The 24,362-nt window shown below is 41.9% G+C and overlaps 1 protein-coding gene across 1 annotated transcript in view; it reads right to left on the bottom strand.

The window, feature by feature from the left end:
- Positions 1-4,478: 4,478 nt before the first annotated feature.
- The window catches only part of bcl11ab (BCL11 transcription factor A b), a 42,975-nt gene continuing 23,091 nt past the window's right edge, over positions 4,479-24,362 (bottom strand). The window contains exon 3 of the mRNA XM_055040927.1: positions 4,479-10,591. Coding sequence (XP_054896902.1) covers positions 8,613-10,591 — 1,979 coding nt within the window. The 3' untranslated portion in view covers positions 4,479-8,612. The remainder of the gene's footprint in view (positions 10,592-24,362) is intronic.

Here is a 24,362-nt window from a genome sequence, read left to right as displayed (position 1 = left end):
AAACAAGTTTAAGTTTTTTGTGTGAGGCAGCCATAATGGATTTTGAGTTGAGAATTTTAGTTTCCGACTTGGGATTTTTAGTTTTTTTCTAACTTGAAATGCAATGGGCATTGACTGATAGCAAAACTTATGCATGTCCTGATCTGTGGGTTAGGCCAGATGTGCAGTTCTCCATTTTTAATCTTCCCTGCATGGAACGAATGGCACCAACCAAGCAGCATAATGAGAAGGTAAGATTATAAAAGCTTACCTTTTAGAATAAAAGGTAAGCTTTTATTCTATTGTATTCTATTGTAAAATGTTACGTCGACTCCAAAACAAGATCAACTTATGCAGATACAGTTGAATGCACTCCCTATTCATATTATTATTATCATCTTTATTACATTGTAAGATGATAACTGCACCTCATCATGCCCCTTAAATAAAGGTATGGACTGCAAATGGATGTTTTCTATGCGCTATTTTTCTAGACATGCGTTTCACAAAACAAATTTAAAATCTGTTTTAAATCTGAAGCTATAGTTCTCCGATGGAAAAGAGTAGATTTATCCTATTAGATTTTAGGTCGATCACTGCTTTAAGTGGAGCAGTGAAAGCATCTTGGCTTCCTGTTAACACGTGAAGCAGGAGATGGACTGAAGCTTTGTTTCCAGTCATGTAGGCATTCCTCTTGTCCTTCGCAGTGAACAAGCCAAAAAGCAAATTAAGCTTTCTCCATAAGGTGTCTGTATTTATTTTCATCCTCTGAGTGGAGTTTGGAGTAGAGATGCTTTGAAAAGAGTCTGTTGAGATGGTTAAGGGAATTGATTAAGATGTCTTCATGATGCTTGATACTTTTGACCGTGGAAACACCTTGGAATCTTTCGAGGGAAACTGAAGTGAGTTACTGTCTAGACTCTAGGAAGAGGTTTTAGTTTTTCTGCTAGTTCTGTTAGATGGATGAAAACCATCCTTCAAAACACCTGATTATTTGACTCAGGTGTGATGAAGCTCAGACACATCTAAAAGTTGCAGGACGCCGGTTCTCGGCGCCTGGATTTCAGGACCCCTGAGGTATACTCGCTTATTCTTTCCAGGTTGCAGGGGGGTCAGCTCCGCTTCTCCAGTGGTAAAATAGGTGAGAGGCACGGTACAACCTGGACGGGCTGCGAGGGCAGTACAGAGACACACAATCAACCATGCACACACTCATATCTAAGGGAAATTGTATAGTATTTAATTAACCTATCTGATGTTTTTGGACTGTGGGAAGAACCCACACAGGCACAGGGGAGGACATGCAAAATGCATGCAGAAAGACCACAGGCTGGAATCCAAACCCAGGATTTTCATGCTGCAAGGCAACAACACTTCACTTTCTTAATTTTATTCTCTTCTCTGTCTTATCTTCTTGGTGTGTTTCAAGACAGAAACACACCAAGAATCCAAAAAAAAAATCCTGTCCAGGAAAAAGTAGACTTGTTGAATTAACTTTGTAACCTTTTTTAATATGCCTCTTCTTCCTGTCTTGCTCCTTTTTTTCAAATGCTTCTTCCCCCTTTTCAGCTTCTTGTATCTCTCACAGTTCCACTTTGGTGTTTTTTTTTTCAAGGATTTGCGGCTGATTTAGACAGATTTTTTTTTTCCTTTTTTATCTAGCTCACGCCTCACGAGTGTCTGTGAGTAGGAGAGGACTGAAGAGCAGCGATGAAGAGGCAGACTGCAGCTGTGCCGCGTTGCGGTGAAGAGGGGCCTCGTCCGGGCTCCTTGGAACAATATAAAAGCACTAATCACCCAGGACAGCTGACACCCCGCGCCTCACACATATACTAACTGTATCCCACAGACACACTCACACAGATCTGAGGTTTGCCTTCACAAGGTAGAGGGAGGAGCTGTGTCCAGGCAGGTACGGAAAACAAAGTGCGTGTTTTGTCTATGGGGTCCCGACGCTTCAGGGCTGAAAGTGCTCTAAAATAAAGACACAAGTGTTTGCCTTTAATAGGAAGCAAGCACATACAACAAGTTCAAAGCAAGGATGATACAGTAGAGAGGAGAATTTACCCTTCATTCATGCTTGTACGCAGAATTAAACGCACATGCTTGTCTTGCAACAAAAAACCCGCATAACAGATCGGCTGCATGCACACTCTCGTGCATGCACAGACGCACACACACGTGCATACACAAAAGTGTCTTGGGGAATTTGACCTTTTCCCAAAAGCCTCCCTTTCCTGCCTTTACTCCCCTCCCCCTATGGCTGTGTGAAGACTGAAGGGGTCAAGGGTTAGGTTTTGGGGGGCTGAAGATTAGGTTTCACATGACTGAGCACCTTTGTTGGGGCAGGACGGCAGAAAGGAAACGTCCAGGAGGGTAGCTCTGTCTGTCTGAGAGGAGAGAAAGACGAGAGAGGGGGTGGAGAAGGGAGAAAGGGGAGAGGACAGTCGGATGGACAGACGGACCGGTGGAAGGACAAGGCTTCAGTTGAAGTTGAAGACTGAAGCTGACGGCCAAGATCAAGGAGGAAGTGAGAGGAGGCAGAGCCAGGGAGAGAAAGTGAGAGCACAAATGAGAAAAGCAGAATGACTTTATCCCAAAACTTCCTCTCTCTCTCTCCTTACACCTCTCATTCTTGTCTTGACCATGTGGCTTCTGCATGGAACCGGAGCCCGCAAGCGTCCTCAGTGGCCGCGCCGATCTGCCCTGTGACCACACAGTAAGAAGAAAGTCCCGGCCAAAACAGTAAAATGGATCACAGCAGAACCAACCCCCACGCCCTTCCCCCTCCTGCTCCTCCTTCTTCCCGGTCTCACCACTTCACAACATCTGAGACGTGGTCTGCCCGCTAGACAATATGCGCTGTAGCTGGCAGGGAACGACTTGGCAGAGTCCTGGATTACCTCGCTTATGAAGTATTGCTTTAAACGTCTGTGTGTGTGACTTTTTTCTCTCTCTCTCTCGCTCCCTCTTGCTCTCCCTTTCTCAGAATTAGAGAGAGGGATTTTAACGACGTGCAACAGTTTAAACAAAATGACTCACAAAGGTGGAACTGGTACTCCTGATGGCTTCCAGATAAGGTGAAAACTTTGACCTCAGAGGGAAAAAGACTTGGGGGGGCTGGAAGGGGTTGAGAAGATCATATGCAAGCCTTAGTTGAGAGAGATGCTTTTCCTGTTTTTGTCCTGCGTGGTCACAAATTACCCCTGAAGTTTGTTTCTGGCATCTTGGACAATGCATTCATGAAATTTTGATTGCCCTATTTTATTTGTTTGTGCTGCTTTAGGTATACATTTAGTGGGTGCACTAACACACAGAGGGGGTCAAGCCTCTGCGTGTCACTCGGGATTTGAGTGACGACTGCAACGTTTGGCACCGATACGTGTTTGTCTGTCAGTGTCGGGGTTTCCTTTTGCACACTGCAGGGTTGGCTCAATCCAAAGCACAGGTAGACTTAAGGGGAAGGTGAAGGAGGTGGAGCGGGAACGGTCGAACGATTCCAGAGACAGACTGATCCGACCTTGAACCTCAGACAGTTGAGGTTATGATGGCACCATTTTTTTTTTTTTATTGTTTCCTTGCTGTAGATTACGCTTTGTGTTTTTATGTTTTGCATATGATGTTGTCTGTTACCACTAGATGCACTGACAAGCATGCAAATGGCTGGGTTAGTTTATACCTTTGTAATGTATGCATAGTGTTTCCCAGGTGCATCGCTCTGAGTGTTTATATAGCCAGTAAAAAAGGGTCATATTACCAGCGCCCTCTGACTTGTGTGTGCCTTTTTATCGCATGTGTGTGTATGTATGTGTGTGTATGACTTGAATGCTGCATGTACAATTAGGGACAGCAAGGTCTCTATTTACTGTCCTGCGAATAAAGAGCTAAACTTCACCCTTTGGCCTTTTTATGCCACTATACCTCAGTGTCAGTAAGTCTGGACAGTAACTCAGTAAATACATACTTTACAGGCTGTAAACCAATAAAGGATCTGGAGTTATCGATTCTGGCAAATAACTAACTGAAAGACATGTGCAAATTGACTTTCTTTCTACTCAACACTGAATACAGTTGTAAAAGCATTCCTTCAACTTACTTTTTTATTTTTACATTTGATCACATTGCAGCCACAAACTGCAGCGTATTTTACTGATTATTTATGTAATAAGCCAACACAAAGATTGTGTGTTCAACGTCTTTTACAGTGGTTCTCTGAAGCTTCGCCGGTTAATGTCCATTTCTAAATCCTGTTGTGTGGTAAGAGAAAGTGAAAAAGTTCAAGGGGAGTGAATCCTTTTTTGAAAAGTGTATAACATTGATGCTTTGGTCACCCAGCAAGGGAACAGCTCAGAGTTGCCACATTATAATTAAACAGCAGTGAAGCTCAGTCTAATGTTAAATTGAATTGTTTCTCTGAGTTTTGATGTGTCTTACTGTAAGATTTACATATTTCCGGGAAGACAGGCTGCAACAGGTGGAGCAACAGAAGAAGCACAGAATTCAGAAATGTATATAATACATTTTATTATTATTATCAAGACAAAATGGCTGAGTGAAGAAAACAGCTGAAAATAGAGTGGCATTTCCATAAACTGAAAACAATAACAACAAACTTGTAAGTCGAGCAAAAACTCATAGATGTTGGACAATGACTTTTGGTCATCAAAGTTAAGCGGTCACAATTCATCAAGGAGGGAGAAGAACTGAACTGATCTGTTTTTGCAGTGGCTCCGTTCTGAACAGAGCAGGTGTTTGTTTGTATAGTCATAATAAATAATGTCGGCCTATGCCAGGGGCCGACTTCAGGTTCAGTTCAGAGCAAATAGCCTGAAGGCGAATACAGAACACAGAATTGAATCTTAAGCGTATCCCAACACCAGCGGTATGACAGCATGTACCTACATTTCTGTTTGTGATTTTACTCCTTGCATATGAGTTGTACCATCTTCAAATCAAAAAGCACCATGGTCTGTTTTGTCTATGAAAGAAAACTTTTTCAGGTTGATATTGGACTGATTGCATATGATAAAACGTTTTTTTTATTTGTTTGTTTTTTTGTTTTGCTTTTTTTTTTTTAATGACAGCTGGAATGTTTTCAGGTGGTACATGACAGTAAAAAGTTGGCTACCAAGAAAAACCCAACAATAGCTTGTATTACTGCATATAAAATGGCAGGAGAGAAAAAAAATTATAAACAAACTAAAAGGATATTTACAACCACCTGTTTTTACCTCAGTGTGGCCAGCTCCCCAAGCGGGACTGCCTGAAAAGGTCATCATATGACCTATCACCCTTTGGGGAACGCCACCACTTTTTATTTTTCAAAAAAACATAACAGTTTTTTCCCGAGCATACAAATTATTCACACTAGATTATCCTGCCAAATTAAGAAAATATACGGTGGCAGCTTGTTGGGATTTTTTTTTTTCACTACAGAAAAAAAAAAGAGTACATTGAAACTTTTAGAGTACAAGCAAAACAGTTAAAAATAAAGGCTCCAACATAAATACTATAAGTGCCTAAGCTAAGTGAACATTAATTTCAAATACCATTCTAAATACAAGAAAAAAGTAGACCATAGATGTGTTTTGAACATAGGAACTTACAAGAGTGTGCATTTTCCTATGCTTTTTAGGTTCTCTCTTCCATATATTTGTATATCATAAATCTCTCCTCAATGCAAATTTTTGTTCAACCTGAAGACGTTTATTTCATTGTAAAGGCAAAAAGATGAGAGACAAGTTTTTTTTTTCTTTTTTTCCATTTTCTTTTTTTTTTACACAATTCTTTACAGAGTGATCAAGTCCTGGATGTATAGGACAGATTAGAGAAACATCAATAAACAAACAGCAACAACAAAAAATTAAATAAGATTCTCCCCAAAGAGTGTTACTTCAGAGATTTTATTTACTTTTTTAATCAAATTTTACTTCTCTGAGTTGTACTATGTTTAACGTTCGTATGGCAATTCCTGCATTTATGCCTCCAAAAGCAAAATTCCTGTTTAGCTCTCAGACAAAAACATGGCTGGCAAATGTCTCTAGTTCAAAACCTTTTCTCTTTTTTTCCCCTCTTTTCTTTTTTTTCCCAATTTTAATGCTAAGCAATGACACCACACTAATCTGCCAGCATAAGAGCAAGTTTTCCCTTGAGCGCCCAACTGTAAACTGGGAAAATTGAACAGTGCATGTAAGGTAGCGCCAGACTGGAATCTGGTCCTCATTTTATACTCAACCAGCTGTACCTCCGATTAGAGAGACAGATACAGAATCCAAGGCAGAGTGACAAGTGCTATATTATCATCATCATCATTGACAAAGGATGGAAATAAAAATAATAGAAAAACAGCCTCCATTAGGAGAAAAATTTCTTTAAAAAAAAAATTGACCTTTTTATTAATAAAACTTGTGTGAACAGGGGGTGTTTTTTCCAAAGAATTTAAATTTTCATATTGAAAAGTTTTTGATGCAAAAGGTTTTGGATTTCTTTCATGTTTCAAAAATATATCAGAAATGTGTTTGACATTGTAGAGACGTTTGTTAAACTCGATCAAAAGAGATGCACCAATTCATCAACCAGAGTTCAGAATCAAACAATTTTCTGCTAGGTTAAAAACTGAAAATCTGCACCATTTGTGCACAAACTCATCAATAAACATCTTGTTTTGGTGCACTTTTCTGTTTAGTTTGTCTAAAATCAAATGTAGGGTTACAGACATTAATGGAAATAAGGCTGCATTATCTTTTTTTCAATTCTGTGGGGCCTGTGACATTAAGTTTTTCTTTATGCTTTTTATCTGTAGAAAAAATATGAGCTGTTAAAATTATACATGAATAGTAAAAAATAAATAAATAATGAAATTTGTATAGGCCAGAAAAAAAACTGACTTGTGGATTTCTGCCAATCACCCACCCTCACATTTCCTGACAAAGTCACCAAAGGCTTCCTGTGTCAGACGCTTGTTAAACCCAATCGTTGCAGACGCCTTAATCAGTTGACCAGAAACCAGAGTAGGCTAATTTTTGCACAGGTAAAATACTGAAAAATGTTCAATTCTCTCCAACATAAATTCTCAAACCATTTTCAGTCTACAAGCCACACTTACAGACCTCATTTCTTCTTGAATGAGATCAAGATTTCAATGATTTGATGCCTTTTCATATGGATTCAAAACTAATATCTCAAAGAATTAGGTATTTTTCTATTTTATGTGCAATGGTCTGAGAGAGAGAGAAAAAAGTGGAATATGTCTAAATCGGAATCAGCAGGTCAGACCTCAAAAGAAAACCAGAAACAGGTAACAGACATGAAAGGTGTGATTGGTGCATCTCTACTGTCCATCTACTGTCAGGCTCTAAAACCAAATCACTCACCTATAATCTGCTTGAGTTACCAGAACTAAATCCCGTTTCACCTTCGAGTGGCTGCTGAAATTACAGTCTGGATGGCAAACACAGAAGGGGGAAAAAAATCTGTGCTGTTTACAAAATAACACTTGCATTTTTAATGTTCAAAGAAAATAATCACTCTGGAACCTTTAAGAGCTTCATGTTGGTTATAACAACTTGTCAGAGTACCTTTTCTTTTTTTTTTTCAGTTGTACCACAAACACCAAAACCAGAAACCTCCGACCCCTTTTAAGCATGTAACATGCCAGTAAACAGAATTGTAATCATGAACACATTAATATGCATGAGTCAGGTAGTTAAATGATTTACCAGAGATTTGCAAAATTCAGGGTTTTTTTTTCTAGGTTTGTTTCAGCTGGTTCCCTATGTTTTGCAAAGTTAAAAGAAAAAAGAAAAAAACGGGTTGTGCAGGTGCTTGATGCAAGGACCTGCATCTTCCCATGTATTGTAATCATTTATAGCTGAAACTCCAAGCTTACAGCAAAAAGGAGAATTAACCATTGCAGGTAAAATATCCAAGGCACTCTTTATCGTCATGTCACACCACATCATTAGTTTAGTTTCATTGATGTTTTTAAAAGAAATATTTAATCTAGTGCCTAGCATTTGATAGGCAGCCCAATTTTATATACATATGGATATATATATCTCATCTCAATGTTGCATGGAAAATCTTTCACAAAGATTGGTTTTATGTTTGACCCTGCTTGTCTTGATGTTTTGACAATATGACACTGTCTGCTATGTTTGAACACAAAACTGTACATGATATGTAAAACAGTATGTACTGTATGCAGCTTGGGTTATAACTAACTGTATTGTTTTTTTGTTTTTGCTTTTGTTTGTTGTTTGTTTTTTGTTTTTTTGTTATGCTGAGAAAAATCAAAAGTATCAACAGCAACACATGTACAACCAAAATCCTCCAGCTAAGGACAATCTTCTCTTTAAGTAGCCAAAACACACCAAGCATGCTGTCCAGTTACAAAAAATACAAAATGTGTAAATTATTGCACAATAAAAAGGCTCAAAAAGTTCTGATGCAATAGTATTGCCCAGTACTGGATCATGCATCAAGTTTTCTCCAGAAGGGGATGGAGATCAGGGCTGCACGGCATTCTGGTGTCTAACCCTGTTGTCTTTTCCCCATTGCTCATTGGCTACAAAGCCTGGGTTGCTTTTTAGCTGGCGGCAGGGAGGGGCATCTGAGAGAGAACTGCTCTTTGCCTATTCAGTTTTAATGTCATTAGCCAGAGGGCGGTCACTGTGCCACTTCTTCATGTGTTTTTCTAGAGTGCTGTACACACTGAAAGGCATGTGGCAAATTTCACATTTGTACACGTCCTTGCCCATCTGTCCGTGGGTCTTCATGTGGCGGGTGAGTTTTGAGCTCTGGGCACACGCGTAGCTGCACAGCTCGCACTTGTACGGCCGCTCTCCAGTGTGGCTGCGTCGGTGCACCGTCAGGTTGCTGCAGTTCTTGAACACCTTGCCGCAAAATTCACAGGTGTCGCTGCGGCGGCCGTCCTTGGAGCTCGGCCGCCCGTTTCCGCTGCCGCCGTGTGGAGTGCTGGCGCCGCTGCCCGTGCCGCTCCGTCCCGAAGGGGCCCGTTCCCCATCGAGTTCAGCGGGTGGGGTGGAGTAGCGCAAGCTGCCGTTTTCTGATGAGTGCTCAGATGAGGAGGTAAAGGGTGATTGTCTGGAGTCCCCACCTGTAAAACTGATGAAGGGGTCCTTGAGTTGTCGGGAGGCGGCATAGCCAGCTAGCCATTGAGAATAGACATTCTCTGTGTTTGGGATGGTTGGTGTAGGGGGGTCGAGGTCTTTTTCCACCTTGATGCGTTTGGATAGAGGGCTCAGTGAGCCAGGACTGATCCCACCGCCCAGTAGCTTTCTAGAGAGAGTGTCGTTGGATAGTGATCCCAACCCGTTCATGGCGGTGGTCGATGCTTCATCTGCACGGTCTAACTCAACAGCTGAGTCATCATCGCCGTGCTCTCTAGACAAGCTCCGGTGATGCGGGTGTAGAGCGTCGCTGTTCTGGTGGTGTCGGGCCCCTTCCAGCCGGAGGCTGAAGCGATAGTTATTCCTTCCCCCTTCTTCAACTCTAGCCTTGCTATCGATTTCCTCCTCATCTCCTTCCTCCTCTTCTTCCTCCTCCTCTTCTTCATCGTCTTCCTCTTCCTCCTCTTCGTCTTCCTCCTCCTCCTCTTCTTCATTTTCAGGCATAATTCCGTTGTTCTCAGTCTTGAACTTAGCCACCACTGACTTGAGTGCATCAGTGGCACTACCTAGTATGTCGCTTGTGCCAGGTTCAGGTGAGCTGGCAGTCGAGAGGCCATCGTCTGACTTGGCGTTGAGCGCCGACGACTTGTTCTGACAATGCGTCTTCATGTGGCGCTTTAGCTTGCTGGCCTGTGTGCAGGCGTGGTTGCAGAGGTGACACTTGAATGGCTTTTCCCCTGTGTGACTTCGCCGGTGAACGATAAGGTTACTCTGGAACTTGAAGGTCTTACCGCAGAACTCGCAAGACTTTGCCTTGAGAGGAGTGCCTGGCTGAACTGCATTAGATACAGGATTAGGAGTGGAGCGTGAACCAGACGGGGACTGAGAGGTGGATAGGGGAGGCGTAGCTGTAAATGGAGGCTTAGAACCTGGCTGGAATGGCTGGAGCAGCCGTTGCATAGGGTTAGGTCTGTTAGGGGAGAGAGGCGGAGAACCTCCTGTGGCATTCCCAGCAAGCTCCCTCAGGCGTCTAGAGAAGTCCATGCTCTGAGGGGGTTCTAATGGCACTGAATTCAGTCTCATCACTCTGTCGAAGGCGCTAGGATGGTGGGTTGCCAGGGCAAGATCATCCGGGCTGAGATGGTGGCGTGGCGGTGGGCTGAAGAGCGGAGGGGTGCGGGGGTAACGGCCCTCGCGCGGCGTGGATGCCGAATCCCGGCCAGACCCTGATCCCGGCATCCTTAAGAGGCTGTAAGGGCTGCCATCAGCCAAGTGAACCGCGTGGAGGGGCGGCTGAGAGGAGGCACAGTCACCCCCCATCCCAGGAGCGGCAGCTACACGTGGGGTGAGAGGGCTGCCAGGTTCACTCTCCAGATAGATGCGGAAGCCGTGAGTGTTCTGGGCATGCTGGAGCAGGAACCAGGCACTGGTGAAGGGCTGCTTGCATGTGGTGCAGGTGTAACTGCTGGGCTCATCTTTATCTGACAAAAAAAACACACACACACACAGAGTACATCAAGTTAGAAAAGCATAAAACCAAAAGTAAATAAAGCACAGATGGATAAAACATACAACATATGATTTTTTTTAAATATATAAAAGTTTAGTTTCACTTTCTTTAATGTACTTTAACAAAAATAGCCCAAAATAAATTAAATAAATTCAAAATGTTTTAAAATGAAACAGAAACTACATTGTCAACATTTTACAATTTAACAAAAAGGTCAGTAAATCGAGTTTTGTAAAAGACTAAATATTTTCAGCACATTAACAAAACACAAGGCATATCTCCTGCTGCCAATGCACAATTCATACAGATGAGAGAGCACAGAAATAATTCAAACAGTAATTGACTTTCAATTGCACTTGTACACTGACCTGAGATTTGCTTGACAATGCACGCCTAATCTCATTAAACACACTCATCTTCCCTCCACTACTCTGTTTACGAAATTAACGATTCTAAAGTGGGACATGTATCGAATGCTGCATATTAACAATGAATACAAATAAGGGGTCACATGTTAATAATTGTACCACTGTTTATCACAAAAAACCACACGTTCACAGGAAATAAAAGCCACGAGAAAAACTGTGTCCGCGTGTTAGTGTGTGGGTGGGGAGGCTCCTTTGAAAATGCATTTCATGCATTGCTTTTCTATTTCTGATATTTCATGCTTTATGGATTTATTTAAATCCTCTCAGGTGAATAGAAAAGGAAAATAGGGGGGGAAGCAGAAGTGAGAGCTATGCAAAATAAGAAGCATCCACCGCTTGCAAATGTGCTCCTTCTTTCATCTTTTGCCGGTTTTTTTCCCCTTTCTTCTCTCTCTCTCTTTTTCCCCACTGCAGGCAATTCTTCTAAAGTCATTTGCAGACACTGAACCCGAAATCCACGGCCCTTCTATGCAAGTGAGGACAAACAAGAGACAGGGAGAGAGAAAGATGGTCCATGTATGACGGGAAGCGCATGTGTTTTAAGCCGGCCGTGGCTTAGAGAGACAAAGCAGAAAGAAGAGGGCAGAGAAAGAGCAGAAAGGAGAAATGCTGTGGTTGAGTCGTAGTGAAAAGAGTTTGATGTTTTGTGGTTTTGCCTCCTATCTCGCGTGTCCGCAGCCACGGAGGCCCCCCTCCGAAGTCTCCCACTTAAAGAACATAATGCTGCGTAAAATGTGCACCAAATCAAATCTCCACACAAACCTTTCTCTCCTGACTGAAAAGAGTTGGAAGGGGGTATAATGGTAAATTATGGATCATTACAATCTGCAAAAATTACAGTTAATTGCTGCCACCTGCAATGGGCTTTGACCCACTATGGAATTTTTCCATCATAAAAAAGCCATTTGCCCATACGCTTTTCTGCTCTCACTCATTCCCTTCCTCCTCTCTCTCATAAGCACAAATAAAATGTGCCAGTTACATTAACACACACTTCCTGATTATGTGTGTGTGTGTGTTTTTTTTTTTTATGGCTTCAAAAGGAGAGCCCATGTATCCCTCATAAAAATGGTTGCAATAACCTGTGTTCTGCTGTAGCTTTTCCTTTGATTCGTACCCTGCATACTCTAATCCTGAAGCTAGCGTAATGTGCAAGCAGACAATGTAAATGCAGTGGGAGGAAAACATACTCTTTTTCTGCTATTGTGATGACTAGGAAGGAAGATAAGGGGGTTTGTGCTTTTCAGAGAGAGGAAATCACAGAGGACTCTGGAAAGTGAATGAAAGAGTCAGGAGGAAGAAGAAAGGCAGCTGGAAGTGCGGCATGGAGGGGACAGTCTTAAAGATAACCTAAAGCGTTTGTAAAGGACACGAGTGCCACCACACAACACTTAAGACTTCTGCAAATTCATTGTTTCACCCATTGAGGCACCAGCATATCTTGAGCGATATAAACATTTGACAAAAGTGTGCTCATGCCACAAGCAAAGATAATAGTTTGTTTTTTTTGGGGGGAGGGGTTTGCATCCAAGGAGTTGGACACAATGATGCGAATCAGAAAGTCAGAACAACGGATGTCAAAACTCACAACAATGGCACATAAGATATCTACATGAGCCCACTATTGTCCTTAATAGCCGTTCTCTTGGGAATGGAGGAAAAGTAATTCAAAGGGATAAAGGACATTTTGACAAGGCGTTTGATGTTTTTCATTTTTTTATTATTATTATCCAAGAACAGAGGAGCAAAGAACTGTGTGAGGGAGGAAGGAGGATCTTACAAACAAGTCTGTCCTCTAATGGAATAAAAGAGAAGCTCCCACTCTCTCTCAGTCTGTTTCTCCCTTTCTGAAAACTTAAAGTCTGGGGAGAGTTAGGGCTGGAGAGCAGCAGAGCTGAGGCTAATGCTGGATCTCCAGGTCCCTTTGAAATAGGATCAGCAGAGAGGAGAAACCACACTGACAAGCCCTTAGCTGCCATTTCATTGCAAGGGGCTGAAAGAGGGGACTTTAGAAGAGAGAGAGAGAGGACAAAAGTGTGTGGGAGAACTGAAAGAGAACACGGAAAATATAGAAAAAACATAAATCAACAATAATCTGGAATGCAGAAAACTAAAAATCACGACAAAAATGCTAACAAAGTATTTTTGAACCATTCCACGTATTGCAGCAATAAGAAAAGGGCAGCAAATATGGTATCGGTTACTCTACTGCCACCAGGAAGAGGACATGATATTGATCAGGGTCGTTTTATGGTTCCTTAAATTGTAGACATACCACTCACACCATCATCACAAACTGCAAAACAAACCACTATATAAATCATAGTGTAACTCAGGTGTATATGTGTCTGAAAAGAGAACTATTATTACACCTTAAACTTGGTAATCAAGGTCAATGCAGTGGTTGGATTTTGTGTCTAGTTTTGCAGCCCAAGTGGAAAATGAAACGTCAGCAGAAGGTCAATAGCTTTGTGCTGTAAAACCGTTGAAACATTTTCTCCACTGCCACCTTCAAGATGGCGGCGAAGTAGGACTCAGCGTGTACGCATTCATGCCTATTGTCCAACCAGCGACTTCTTATGTCTCCAACTGGGACATACCCTTTCCGTTTTGTCAATGTTGTGTTTTTGAATTTGTTGAAGTGGTTTGCACCTCAGGGCCACCATAGGTAGAAAATCTTGGTATCTTATGACCTGATCTAGGGTATATTTAAGTTGCTTGCGAAAATAAAATGTTATTGAGTTGTAATTTGCCTTGTAAAAGGGGATGTGCTGTAATTTTCTTTAAAAGGGAAAGGTTTGTTACAGATACCTCAACCCTGTAACTTTACTGTGTTTGTAGATTCCCAGTGATGCAGACGTTTTCTGAGAGACGGTTGAGTAAGTTAGGGTTATTTCTCACAAATGATTGTGTTACCATGGTATAAACATTTCCATGTTGAATCAATCTCAATTTCTTCAAGAGGCAGCCCAAAATATTCTGTTGCAGAGAAATCATAGTCATCTTACTTCAGAACTTCACAGAAATCTCTGACTGGTGCATCTTTACTGGAAACACATTTCATTTTTGCCAACTCTTCCCCCCTTTAACACACAATGCAGTTCATCAGGAGAGAACAGGTCACTAGATTGAGCCATGGCAGTGTGCAGCAGTCAGCCGCTAGATGCCTTGGATGGAGGTACGAAAACAACAGCAGTGGTTATTTCTGGATGTCCATCACACACACACACCTTTATATGTTCAATCCCTTAACTTCAGAGGTGCCTGGCACAAGTTTCCTTCATTTTTCCCAACAATGCCCCACTGGAGTCCTATGAACTCAGCTTTTTTTAAACAGCTCACATCTGCCGGAACATGGCCAACTTAATTGGTGATTTACAAACAACCAGAGGTATTTAAAGAGGGAGTTGTCTTTGCTGCCAGATGATAAAACTGAGGCTACTGATTGCTGTAATGTTAGTGACCCAAGCAAGGCATGTCCCCAAACTCATAAAACATGGTAAGAGATTTACTTGAGTATAGACTTGAAGCAGTCTCCACCCTGAGATGTATCCTCAAACTTTCTGGTCCTACTTATAAAAGTTGCCAGACTTGTCTTGACCTCTAATTCTTTTTTTTTTTTCGTTTGTTTGCTTTGTCCTTGACCAACCCCAGTAGTCATCTAAGGCCGTCCTAGTGTGACCATGTTGCTTTCACTGATATTGGTCATTAAGCTAATGGAGGAACAAGCTAACAGGATTAGCTTGCGGGTCCTCCGAAAGGAGACGGAGGAAGAGGAACAGAGGAGGATGAAGGCAGAAAGGCGGAAGACACGGGGGACACAGCATGTCACGGCCGTTCCTCAAAGTTATCTGTCGCTACGGCTTGAGGGAGCACTTACAAACACCTGAAAAAGTGATTATGCTAATACAGGTCTTTGCCAATAATCATAAGTGTTTATAGGTGTTGGAGTGAGTGCTTTGGGAGGAAGGAGGCTTGTCAGTACAGTGCCTCTTAAGAGTGCCTTTAGCCGTAACTGGCGTTAATGTGATTACTACTCTGTTTATGTCATTAGGGTATTCACAGTCAGGGATTGGACAGGGGTGAAGGGTGAAGCAGGAGAGGACATGTTGAGGGAAAAGACTGTGGCCCTCTTCTTGTCTAAAGTCCCTCTCTTCTAAATGACTTTCAGCAGTATTTAAAAGCATTGTTGGATAATAGTTTATTAGCAGCTTCACAGATAGACCAAAGAAGTCTCATCATATCCTGATTTGTCAAGCAAACTTTCCAGGATTGATGTTCTTACCTACTTCACTAACTCTGTCTCTATGCCACTGTTTCCTTGCTGCACATCCAGGCTCATACACTCACTTCTTTGTGCTGAGCAAGCACCTGGAGAATGGGAGGTGGAGGGACTTGTCTGACCAACACTTGTTTCTGAGATAAAGATGAGTGCAAGAAATACAATTCAATCAACTGACAACCAGCCAACACCAGTGGGTGTTGGAATTACACATGTTACCACTGGGTGAAATCTACTCCTGGCTGCTGGATGATTCACAAGAAGAGAGAGAGAAACAGAGAGGACATATGGAAGAGGTTGGAAGCAAAAAGAGTAGAGGTGCACAAGATCTGAGGAAGAAAAGCCGGTTTTGGCAGTAAAAGGCAAAAAGGGAAAGGTGCGATTGTAAGATAAAGACGCATGGTGGACTTGAAGGGTCTGTGCCCGGTTATAAAGTAACCTGCTGGCTGTTGGCTTTGTCTTACCTTTCCTTCCCCCCCGTCTCATTCTCCTGAAAGTTGATAAGAGCAACTGTAGAAGTGAGGAGTTGCTCTGAGCTACTAGCAAACCATTATAGACAGATGGCACCCACACAGGGACCAATGAAGGCAATGCACCATACACAACAGACTAGTTTGTATGTGCATGCTGGGGAAGACGGGGTATTTTTCATGAAGATACGCCTTGGCACACTCTTTTATGCTGCTTATGCATACTCAGTGTGAGCTAGCGACATGGCATTTTCAATAAATGTGTATACGGGTGTGTGTGTCTGCGTGTTTGCGTGTGTCTGTGTGCGTGCGTGCGTGCGTGTGTGTGTGAGCGAGAGAGCGAGCGAGAGAAACAGAGAATGGAAAATTGTAACAGTGCTCACCACAATCATGTCAAAATTAGCATAGCTCCGCACTGTCTGTTTCTCTGCGTGACCTCTCTCTCTTTGATCTTCTCTCGGTTGAACTGAGTTTGAACTGACCGTACAACCCAAACATCTATCAATGCATCTATCTCTCTTCCTCCATATATTGCTCTATCCATCCGTTGTGACTAATCGCCGTATGCGCAGATGCGACTCGGGTCCAGAAGAGCTTTCTGACAGGCTCGGCCAGCTCCGTCTCCGATGCAGATTCTTATTTCCTCTCTGCTCGCCAGTGTCAGAGGGAGAGGCCTGACTGTATTGTTTCTCATGCCGGCTCTAATAGTACAGTGAAAAGACCTGCGGGCCTCTAAGCTTAACCAGTTTAATTAAACGGACCATCACTTATGTAAGCGTTCACGGAGATTATTTGACAAGCTGGGAGCCGTTTCGCAGGATCCAAACCAGCTGTCGACACAAAAAAAAAAAAGCCAATAATCTATAGGCGGGTATTTAAATGTAGAGGAATCAAAGAAACACATTGAACCCAAAAAAATATACAGATACATAAGAAGATATATTCAAAAGCAGGACTATTTTTGGATGTGGGCAATATCCCAGATGGGCGAGAAGTCTCTGGGTTGCTTCAGAGGGGAAATGAGAAGAGCGGCCTGTCAAAGAAAAGACGTCTCAATAACCTGCAGCTTGAAGGGGGGAGAGCAGAGTAAAATATACAAAAAAAATCTTACTGTACTTCAACTAAATGGAGTAAAATAAAATAAAAATGGAGCCATCTCTTTGGTATGAAAATACATCCAACAACATTCAGATAAGTGCGTCATCCCAGTTTAAAACGCTATGACAAGATAGCCTCCGCACGACATGGGGCCAGCAGCCTCAGCTTTACTATCTCTGCATAGCTCAGCTCATGACAGGCTGCCATCCCTGCAGAAAGGATGGAGGGGGACCGGGGAGGTCGGCTTGCTGCACATTTCTGCATAAATCTCCAGATAGATAGCATCAGGAGAAAAGAAACAGGGGAGGGAGGCCGGCAAGCAGTGAAGGATGATAAGGCCCCCAGGGCAGGGCATTCGACACTGTCAAAACCGTTTCTTCGCCGGCTATTGGACGAGTGGAGCGCGTTATTAGCCTGCATACCATTTGCCGGGACGCGATTCGGCTTCACCAGAGCATACAGCGCCCTGTATCTGACCTCTCCTCTTTCCTCCTCCTTGACATGCGGAGAGATGGACAGAACATCACAAACATCGAGAAAAAAAGAAGGACGACGGAGATCTGAAGTGGAGCCTTCGCTTTGATCAACAGCACCTTCAGCAAGATGAGGCGCTAGCAGAAACTATGAGGAGGATGGAGAATTTGTTTTAAAATTAGTGAAAAAAAAGAAAAAAGCCTGCGGGAAAGCAGCTTGAAGTGACAAAATTCCAGCAACAGATTTTTGCATAACGAAGCAATGGCTTCACTCAGTTGACTTAATGTGAATTCACATTTACTGAATACAAAATTTTAAAAAAGGAACTTTTTGATGTACTTGGTTATTCTGCAAACGAATAACCAAGATTTTTGTCTTTTTGAGGCCGAATAACATCAGCAAGAGTGAAAACACAAGTGTTAATAGTGCCTTTCCTTTATCTTTTTCTCATCCTCTAACATTTCTTCTACTGAATAGTTTAATAGGATTTCATAAGACAGATGATGTGAGGATGAAAGAATAAACCATAACAAAAATCTAAAACATTTGGTAAACATTTGTATTTAACCGATTCTGAATCATCAGTTTTGCAGAAATTATGGCTCCACGTTTTTCAGGGTATCAACCTGCAGGCTTTCCACATCTAAGCTGAAACATCTTACCAATTTTTCTTTGGAGAAAATCTCAAGCTCAGTTAGTCTGAGAATCTATGATAAGCTATTTATCATGGGCCATTGCCTTCCAGTGCAACTTGCTCACAAATAAATTCTTCCACCACAGTCTGCGCTTGCTTTCTCCCCTAGACTCGGATTGTCTCTGGTCGATTTTCGACCAGGCCAATCAGCAAAGAGAAGAGAATAGTGGTGTTGCCCACAGAAAAATAATGAACAAAGAATATTAGACTCAATTAAGAAAGAACGGGAATAGCCAAAAAGGAATCTTGTAGAATTCACTGGCAGTGTTCAGGTTAGAGGTGCATAAATAATAAATTCAAACATAAGGGTGAGACTGAAAATCAAAGAGATAAAATGAAGTTAGGAGGCGCTTTTGAGACGACTGTGTTGAGGAACCCAGATGGTGATAAAAGAGAAAAGAGTGAGGACATCAGAAGGCGAACAGAGAGTGGGACAGAAGAGATGGTTTCGGAGGAAGAACTGGTAATGAAGGGTAAGAGGCAGATTCCCTGAAATGCAGACAGAGAATCCGAGAGCCGATGGAAGATCAGACTTTTATGCACAATGCCACACAAACATCAAGAGCCTGTCTGAATTGAGGAAGGCATAACCCCTTCCTCTCGCTACAAATACCTCATGCGCCTCAATTATACTTCATCACAACAAGGATGCACTCATCAGGCCAGTTTATGCAAATCTTTTTTCCTAACTTTAAGATATATTCACTGTCTTTGCAGGTTATGATCACAAAGAGAGTCTGCTGCAGGGCTGTTCAAACTTTCTGCAACAAGGGGGCCACAACGGTAATGTTAAAACTAAATAAACAATAATTTAATAAAATGTGATAGCCTGAATTCTATACAGAAAGTATCTGTATACCATTTTATATATACAAGAACATGATACGAGTCCCTCCACACCTTTGTTCTAATAATCCCCTCCTTTAGCCTAGTTTAACCCAAGTCTACTTTCTAGTGAAAGGTACTGGATGCTTGTTGTGCTATGTGGTATCAAATTCAAATGAAAATAAACATGTGGTCATTAAAAAAAATGTATAGTTTGTTTTGTTGCTTAAGTTTTCCAACTTAAAATTATTTTTATTTGTTTGCATTATTTATTTATTGATCAGTGAAAATTGAACTTTAATCCTGTTTTATGCTCATCGCCATCAGATGGTGAAATTAATCTGCTCTATTCTTGAATTGTGGATTCGTCCGTAGAGAATCTTCGGTCGCCCCTCGTCTACAGAATGCAATAAGCTCAGGGTTTCCAAAGCAAGCAAACAGAAAAATGACTTTATGTGCAGTGAAATGACTTTTTCTAGTCTTGGTGTTGAGGTGGAAAATAAAAACAAACCTGTGAACAAATAGCTGAATTTCTGTCTGGCGCTGGCCGGAGCAGTTTGTTCCTGAACACGCTCACATTTGCCCTCAAAGCTCTGAAGCATGGCCATCCCGGAGATGCCAGCAAACAAGAGCTGTTTTTCAAACACGTTGCTATTTTTCACCACGTCCCTTCACCTCAGGGTATAAGGACCAGGGCATGTGAGCTCAGGCCAACCATAGCAGCTCGTTATGCATCGGAGCCTTAAGGCATTGTGGAGGGACATGGCGCTTTGAAACAAGGAGGGCCAGTGTTGGAGTGAAGCGAGGCCCCGGAGCTGTGGAGGCTGAAGGTTTAACACGCGTCCAATCTGCAGTGTGTGACTGTGCACACGGTGGTTGAGTGGTTAAGGAAGTATCAACAGTCGCTCTTTAAATTGAGGGATGTTTCGGGGTCAGGACATGGAGTTATAGACTGACTCTGTCACAAGTTCACAGTGTTTATTTCTTTGTTTTTCCTGTTGCTAGAATCTGTAACGAGGACGCAGTCACACGCTGAGACCTTAGCGCCTCCACTCACCGCCATCCATTGATCCAATGCCTTGCTCCATTATTAATTCATCGAGTTGAAAACTGTGCTGCGCCAAACATTGATTAAAATTGCAAAATGGCCTCCTGTTCAGCTCAGTTCAATCCCTTCAAGACAAAGATGACAGAGTCAGGAAAAGACTTGGCGGTGAAAGGAAGTGGTCAAACAGTCACAGCAGCGTGCATATGCTCCCATTCCTACTCTTCCACTCCATCCATGAACTTGACAGTGAAGCTGTTAGGACAATTCAAGGGTCACACTCGTGTCTCGAGCTTCTTTGGACAAAAGCTGGCTGGCAAATGAAATGAGTCTCATTTGGATTGCATATTGCAGTGCAGGATAATCCTTCACAATGTCACAAGCCGCCACTGAACGTGTTTCTAAAACGATGTTATGTTTGGAAATCTGGTGAGCGGAAGGGCCACATGCGAGGCAGCGACAGTTCGAGCGCCACAATCATATTCATGTCTAAGTAACAGATTCCAGCTTTTTCATTGAAAAACTATGTTCTGATTTATAGCAAAGTGTTTTTCTCTTTGTTAAAAGCAGACATTTCTGGTTATTCTTGTAGGATTTGCATAAGGAGCATGCATAGGTCCAAGCAGTAAGTGGGCAGGATATTAATTAAGGTAGCCAACCTGTAGGCTGCACTGAACACAGCTGTAAAGCATAAATCAGTGTTTTAACAAGGCTATGGTCTTAAGATCTCAAAACAGAGCTGGAAAGCAACATGGTCAACCATGCTGTATAGGTCCAGAGCTCCTATAGATCACTACATTTATCAGAGGAGAGCGATGGCAGACTACCCAAGAGTAGAAAAGAAAGGGCAGAGATGGTGAAGCACAGAGGCACAAAAAGAAAGTGCCAGAAGAAGGGACAAGAACCTACACGTATAATACGGGTCATCAGGTTTGTGAAAGCACATGCGGTGTACATACATGTGTGCTGCAGGCGGGTAAGCGTGCTCAGTTTCTATCATCTCAGTGTCTATAATGATTCTGTAATAAACGCCACAGGAAATCCAAGCTAATAAGAGAGAAGAGACAGAGGCAGATGAGAAACGTTAGCAGAAATCTTCAGTGAAAGGTCAATAATCTCACCGTTCAAACACACCCTTTTTTGAGAGACGCCAAAAAGAGCTTTCAGACATCAAAAACGTTGATGAGCAGAACATGTGAAGAAAGCCAGAGTGCCACTGGTGACAGAAGGATTTATTCCCAGACAGCTGCAGGACAGGACACACTCTGGAACAGGCTGAGTGGCAGGGCGACTCCACCTCCAAGTCATCGTTTCTTCATGAAAAGAGCCACGGACTCAGGCATTCCACAGCAGGCAGTGACAGGACACAGATAATTGGGGAACATAACGCTGATGCAGACGTTTACGCTTTGCAGGGCAGCACTCATGCTAAAAATGAGCATAAAAACAGTATTTTTTTTGTCTGATTTCAAGTCGACTAAAACTACTCACACTGAGAAGATTAGCAGTTTTCTAGCAGTAAACAAAAACATATTTCTGTGAACATGCGTAGCTTTGACTTAATAGCTGATCAGCGGAAGGTTGTGTTTCTGATGCCGTTCCAGCTCAGAGTCATGAACCAGATGTTTGTGTTTCTGCAGTATACAGGCTACTGGAAACATCACTGCAGGACGCAGAAGACACGTAATGCAGTCGCAAGATCCAAAGTCTTCATGAGTGATGAAAATGTGAATTCTTAGTATTTATCTCTGACAGCTTCTCCTTCCTGTGCTTGTTTTTGTCATGTCAAAATACGCAGCTGTGGCAGGAATGTGGCTCCCCTCCATGTCAATATGAACTCAGCTTCTCAGGATCCACCCTGTCCTTTTAAGAGGGACTGACAACCGCAGACTGACACGGGGGTCACGAGGGCAGCAAACCCAGAGGACTGCTTGTGCTGCATTCTGAGAAATGAACTGTGTTTGCACAAGGTCAAACTGTAAGCGACCTTATGTGCTCATTCCATACATGTTCTGCAGATATGGTTTAGGCCTATGAAAAATCATGGGAGGCCTCTGGCTGCTTTGAGGACGACCCAGCAACCCAGCCTCATTTCACCTGCAGCTTTAACACATTTGATCCCTTCACCGCCACAAGCTTCTGTTTGTTATTGGAAAGGCCAAAGTCTGAACTTGATGGGGAAATTATTTCAAACTTTTCAACAAATAAAAATCTGTTGTGATTTTTATCTGTCTTCTAGCCCTTAGAATTAGATTTTCAAATGTCCGCACTTTGACTGGCTCTTTTGTGAATATGTTTGATCTGAACTTTTCTTTTGAAGCTCAAGTTGTATGTCTAGATTTGCTCAGTTGGAATCACATGTCTGTTCCTGGATCTGACAGGTTTTATTTCATAATTTTTCTGTACTTCGCTCCGTCCATCTTTCCAGCATCCCCACAGCATGATGCTGCCACTGCTATGTGTTTTCAGGGTATCTGGTATCTTCCAAACATAGTGTTTGTCATGTAGGTCAAAAAGTTTTGTTTGACATTTTTATGAGGCTACGCCACACATTTCAGAATATTATTTGTAAAAAAAAAATTTTTTTTTTATTTTTCCTCATTTTGTGTTGATCTGTCAGCAAAAACCTCAGTCGTAACTTACAATATGACGTAATGCCATAAACGTTTAAGGGGACTGAATACTTCTGGAAGGTATCACACCTTTTACTCAATTACAATGACATAAATGGAAAAAATTAATTTTTGCACCAAGCGTGTATGTTCCTCATCATTAATTTTAACTCATATTGTCTTTACCATGTGCAAAGTAGTAGCCAATAAAGGAAAGTGCATAGCAGTGAACTTAGAGACTATAATCAGAGGAGAAAGGGCCTTAGCTAAAGGGTATCGAAAACAACATTAAAGCTGTAAAGAGAAAAGGGAGAAAAAAAACAAAAGAGTGGTGGACAGCTTCACAGTGCAGCACACCATTCTAGATTACATTAGTGGCAGCTGCTCCCTTTGTCTAGTTTTATAGCCTAGCCTCAAGAAAACGCTGCTAAAATTTCATTTAATCTGCTGCTGAAACTCAAGTGTCAGTCAGCCACTCAAACAAGGGGAGACTAAAAGCACTGAGCTCATATAACTAAGGCAAAATAACGCTAATAATATCTCTCTCGGTAGCCTCTCAAGCCGACATTTTGTGTAACCGAAGAGGGCTCGCCATTCTCGCCGGTGCATGGGAACCTGGCCTGCTCTCCGAGTCCAGGGGCAGGTCTCTAATGGTGAGTGAACTACTCAGACACCATCCTCCTTCCCCCCTCGTCATCTTTACCTCCTGTTCATCCATTTAAGTCATTAGCGAGTGTTTCAAAGAAGAAAAACGTGTTCTGAGTTTATAAAAAAAAACAACAAAAAAAACAAAGCCAATAGCTAGAAAAGCTGTGTTTACTCTTTGAAGGCAAGAAGGGTGATTGAAGCTGAATTGGAAAACTGATGATTGTTCAAATTGTCAGAGATATCAGAATAGTAAAGATTTTTAAGGAAATATGTCAAAGGAGGACAGAACCGTCTGGAAAACTGCTGAACAATCAAAGACCAACAAAGAGAGAGCCTTGGGATCTAAAATGTTAAATGTAGTTTTTATGCTGAATAATCACAAGACCTGCTTTAGAGAAAACAGCCTATTAAGTTAAACTGGCTAATAGCTGTCACAAATGTAAGAGAGGTGAACATGAGAGGACAAACCAGAAAACTGAGCTAAAGTAGTTAACACTTGCTGCTACAAAATGTTATGAATATGCTTATGTTAATAATTTAAATAAATATTTTAGCTAACTTAGAAAACATTATAAATACACAAACATGCTAACACATAATAGCTGCACATGCACAGTACTACTTATGCACGGTAGCCTGTTGCATAGGTAGAATCCAGAGAATACATGGAATATTTATGTTAAATAACTGGGAGATAATTTGTTCACTTCCTCCAAATTAAAGGCAGTCATTGGTGTCATTGTTTACAATTTCTCCTTCTTCTGCCACAGAAATCAACTTCAATGAGAGAAATCCCACTCTGGGCACTGAAGGAAAATAAGAATCGAGTGGAATTGTGTAGAATGCAATTTCAAGAGCAACAACAAAGTTATATGTTATCTAAAAAATACCAGACGATGTGGTACAGGACTTATAATTTAACATTCAAGTTTAAATAATATGTATGACAGATCTCAAACAACATATATCAGATGATTTCTGTTTTCATTTTTAGTCTCTTTGTATCCTGCTTGACTGAAATTTATGAGACCAATGTTTCTACTCTACCAGCTCTGTGCAATAAATCCATTCCCCCTCTGCCAAAACCTGAAAGCCAAAAAACTTGAATAAACTTTATGAATCACACAATTCGTAAATAAACTAAGGCTAAAAATTTTACTGTGAAA

The sequence above is a fragment of the Poeciliopsis prolifica genome, unplaced genomic scaffold, assembly GCF_027474105.1.
Source record: "Poeciliopsis prolifica strain line A6 unplaced genomic scaffold, Auburn_PproV2 SCAFFOLD016, whole genome shotgun sequence".
Lineage (NCBI taxonomy): Eukaryota > Metazoa > Chordata > Actinopteri > Cyprinodontiformes > Poeciliidae > Poeciliopsis > Poeciliopsis prolifica.
The sequence above is the reverse complement of the archived record's forward strand: the minus strand, read 5'-3'. Positions and strand labels throughout refer to the sequence as shown.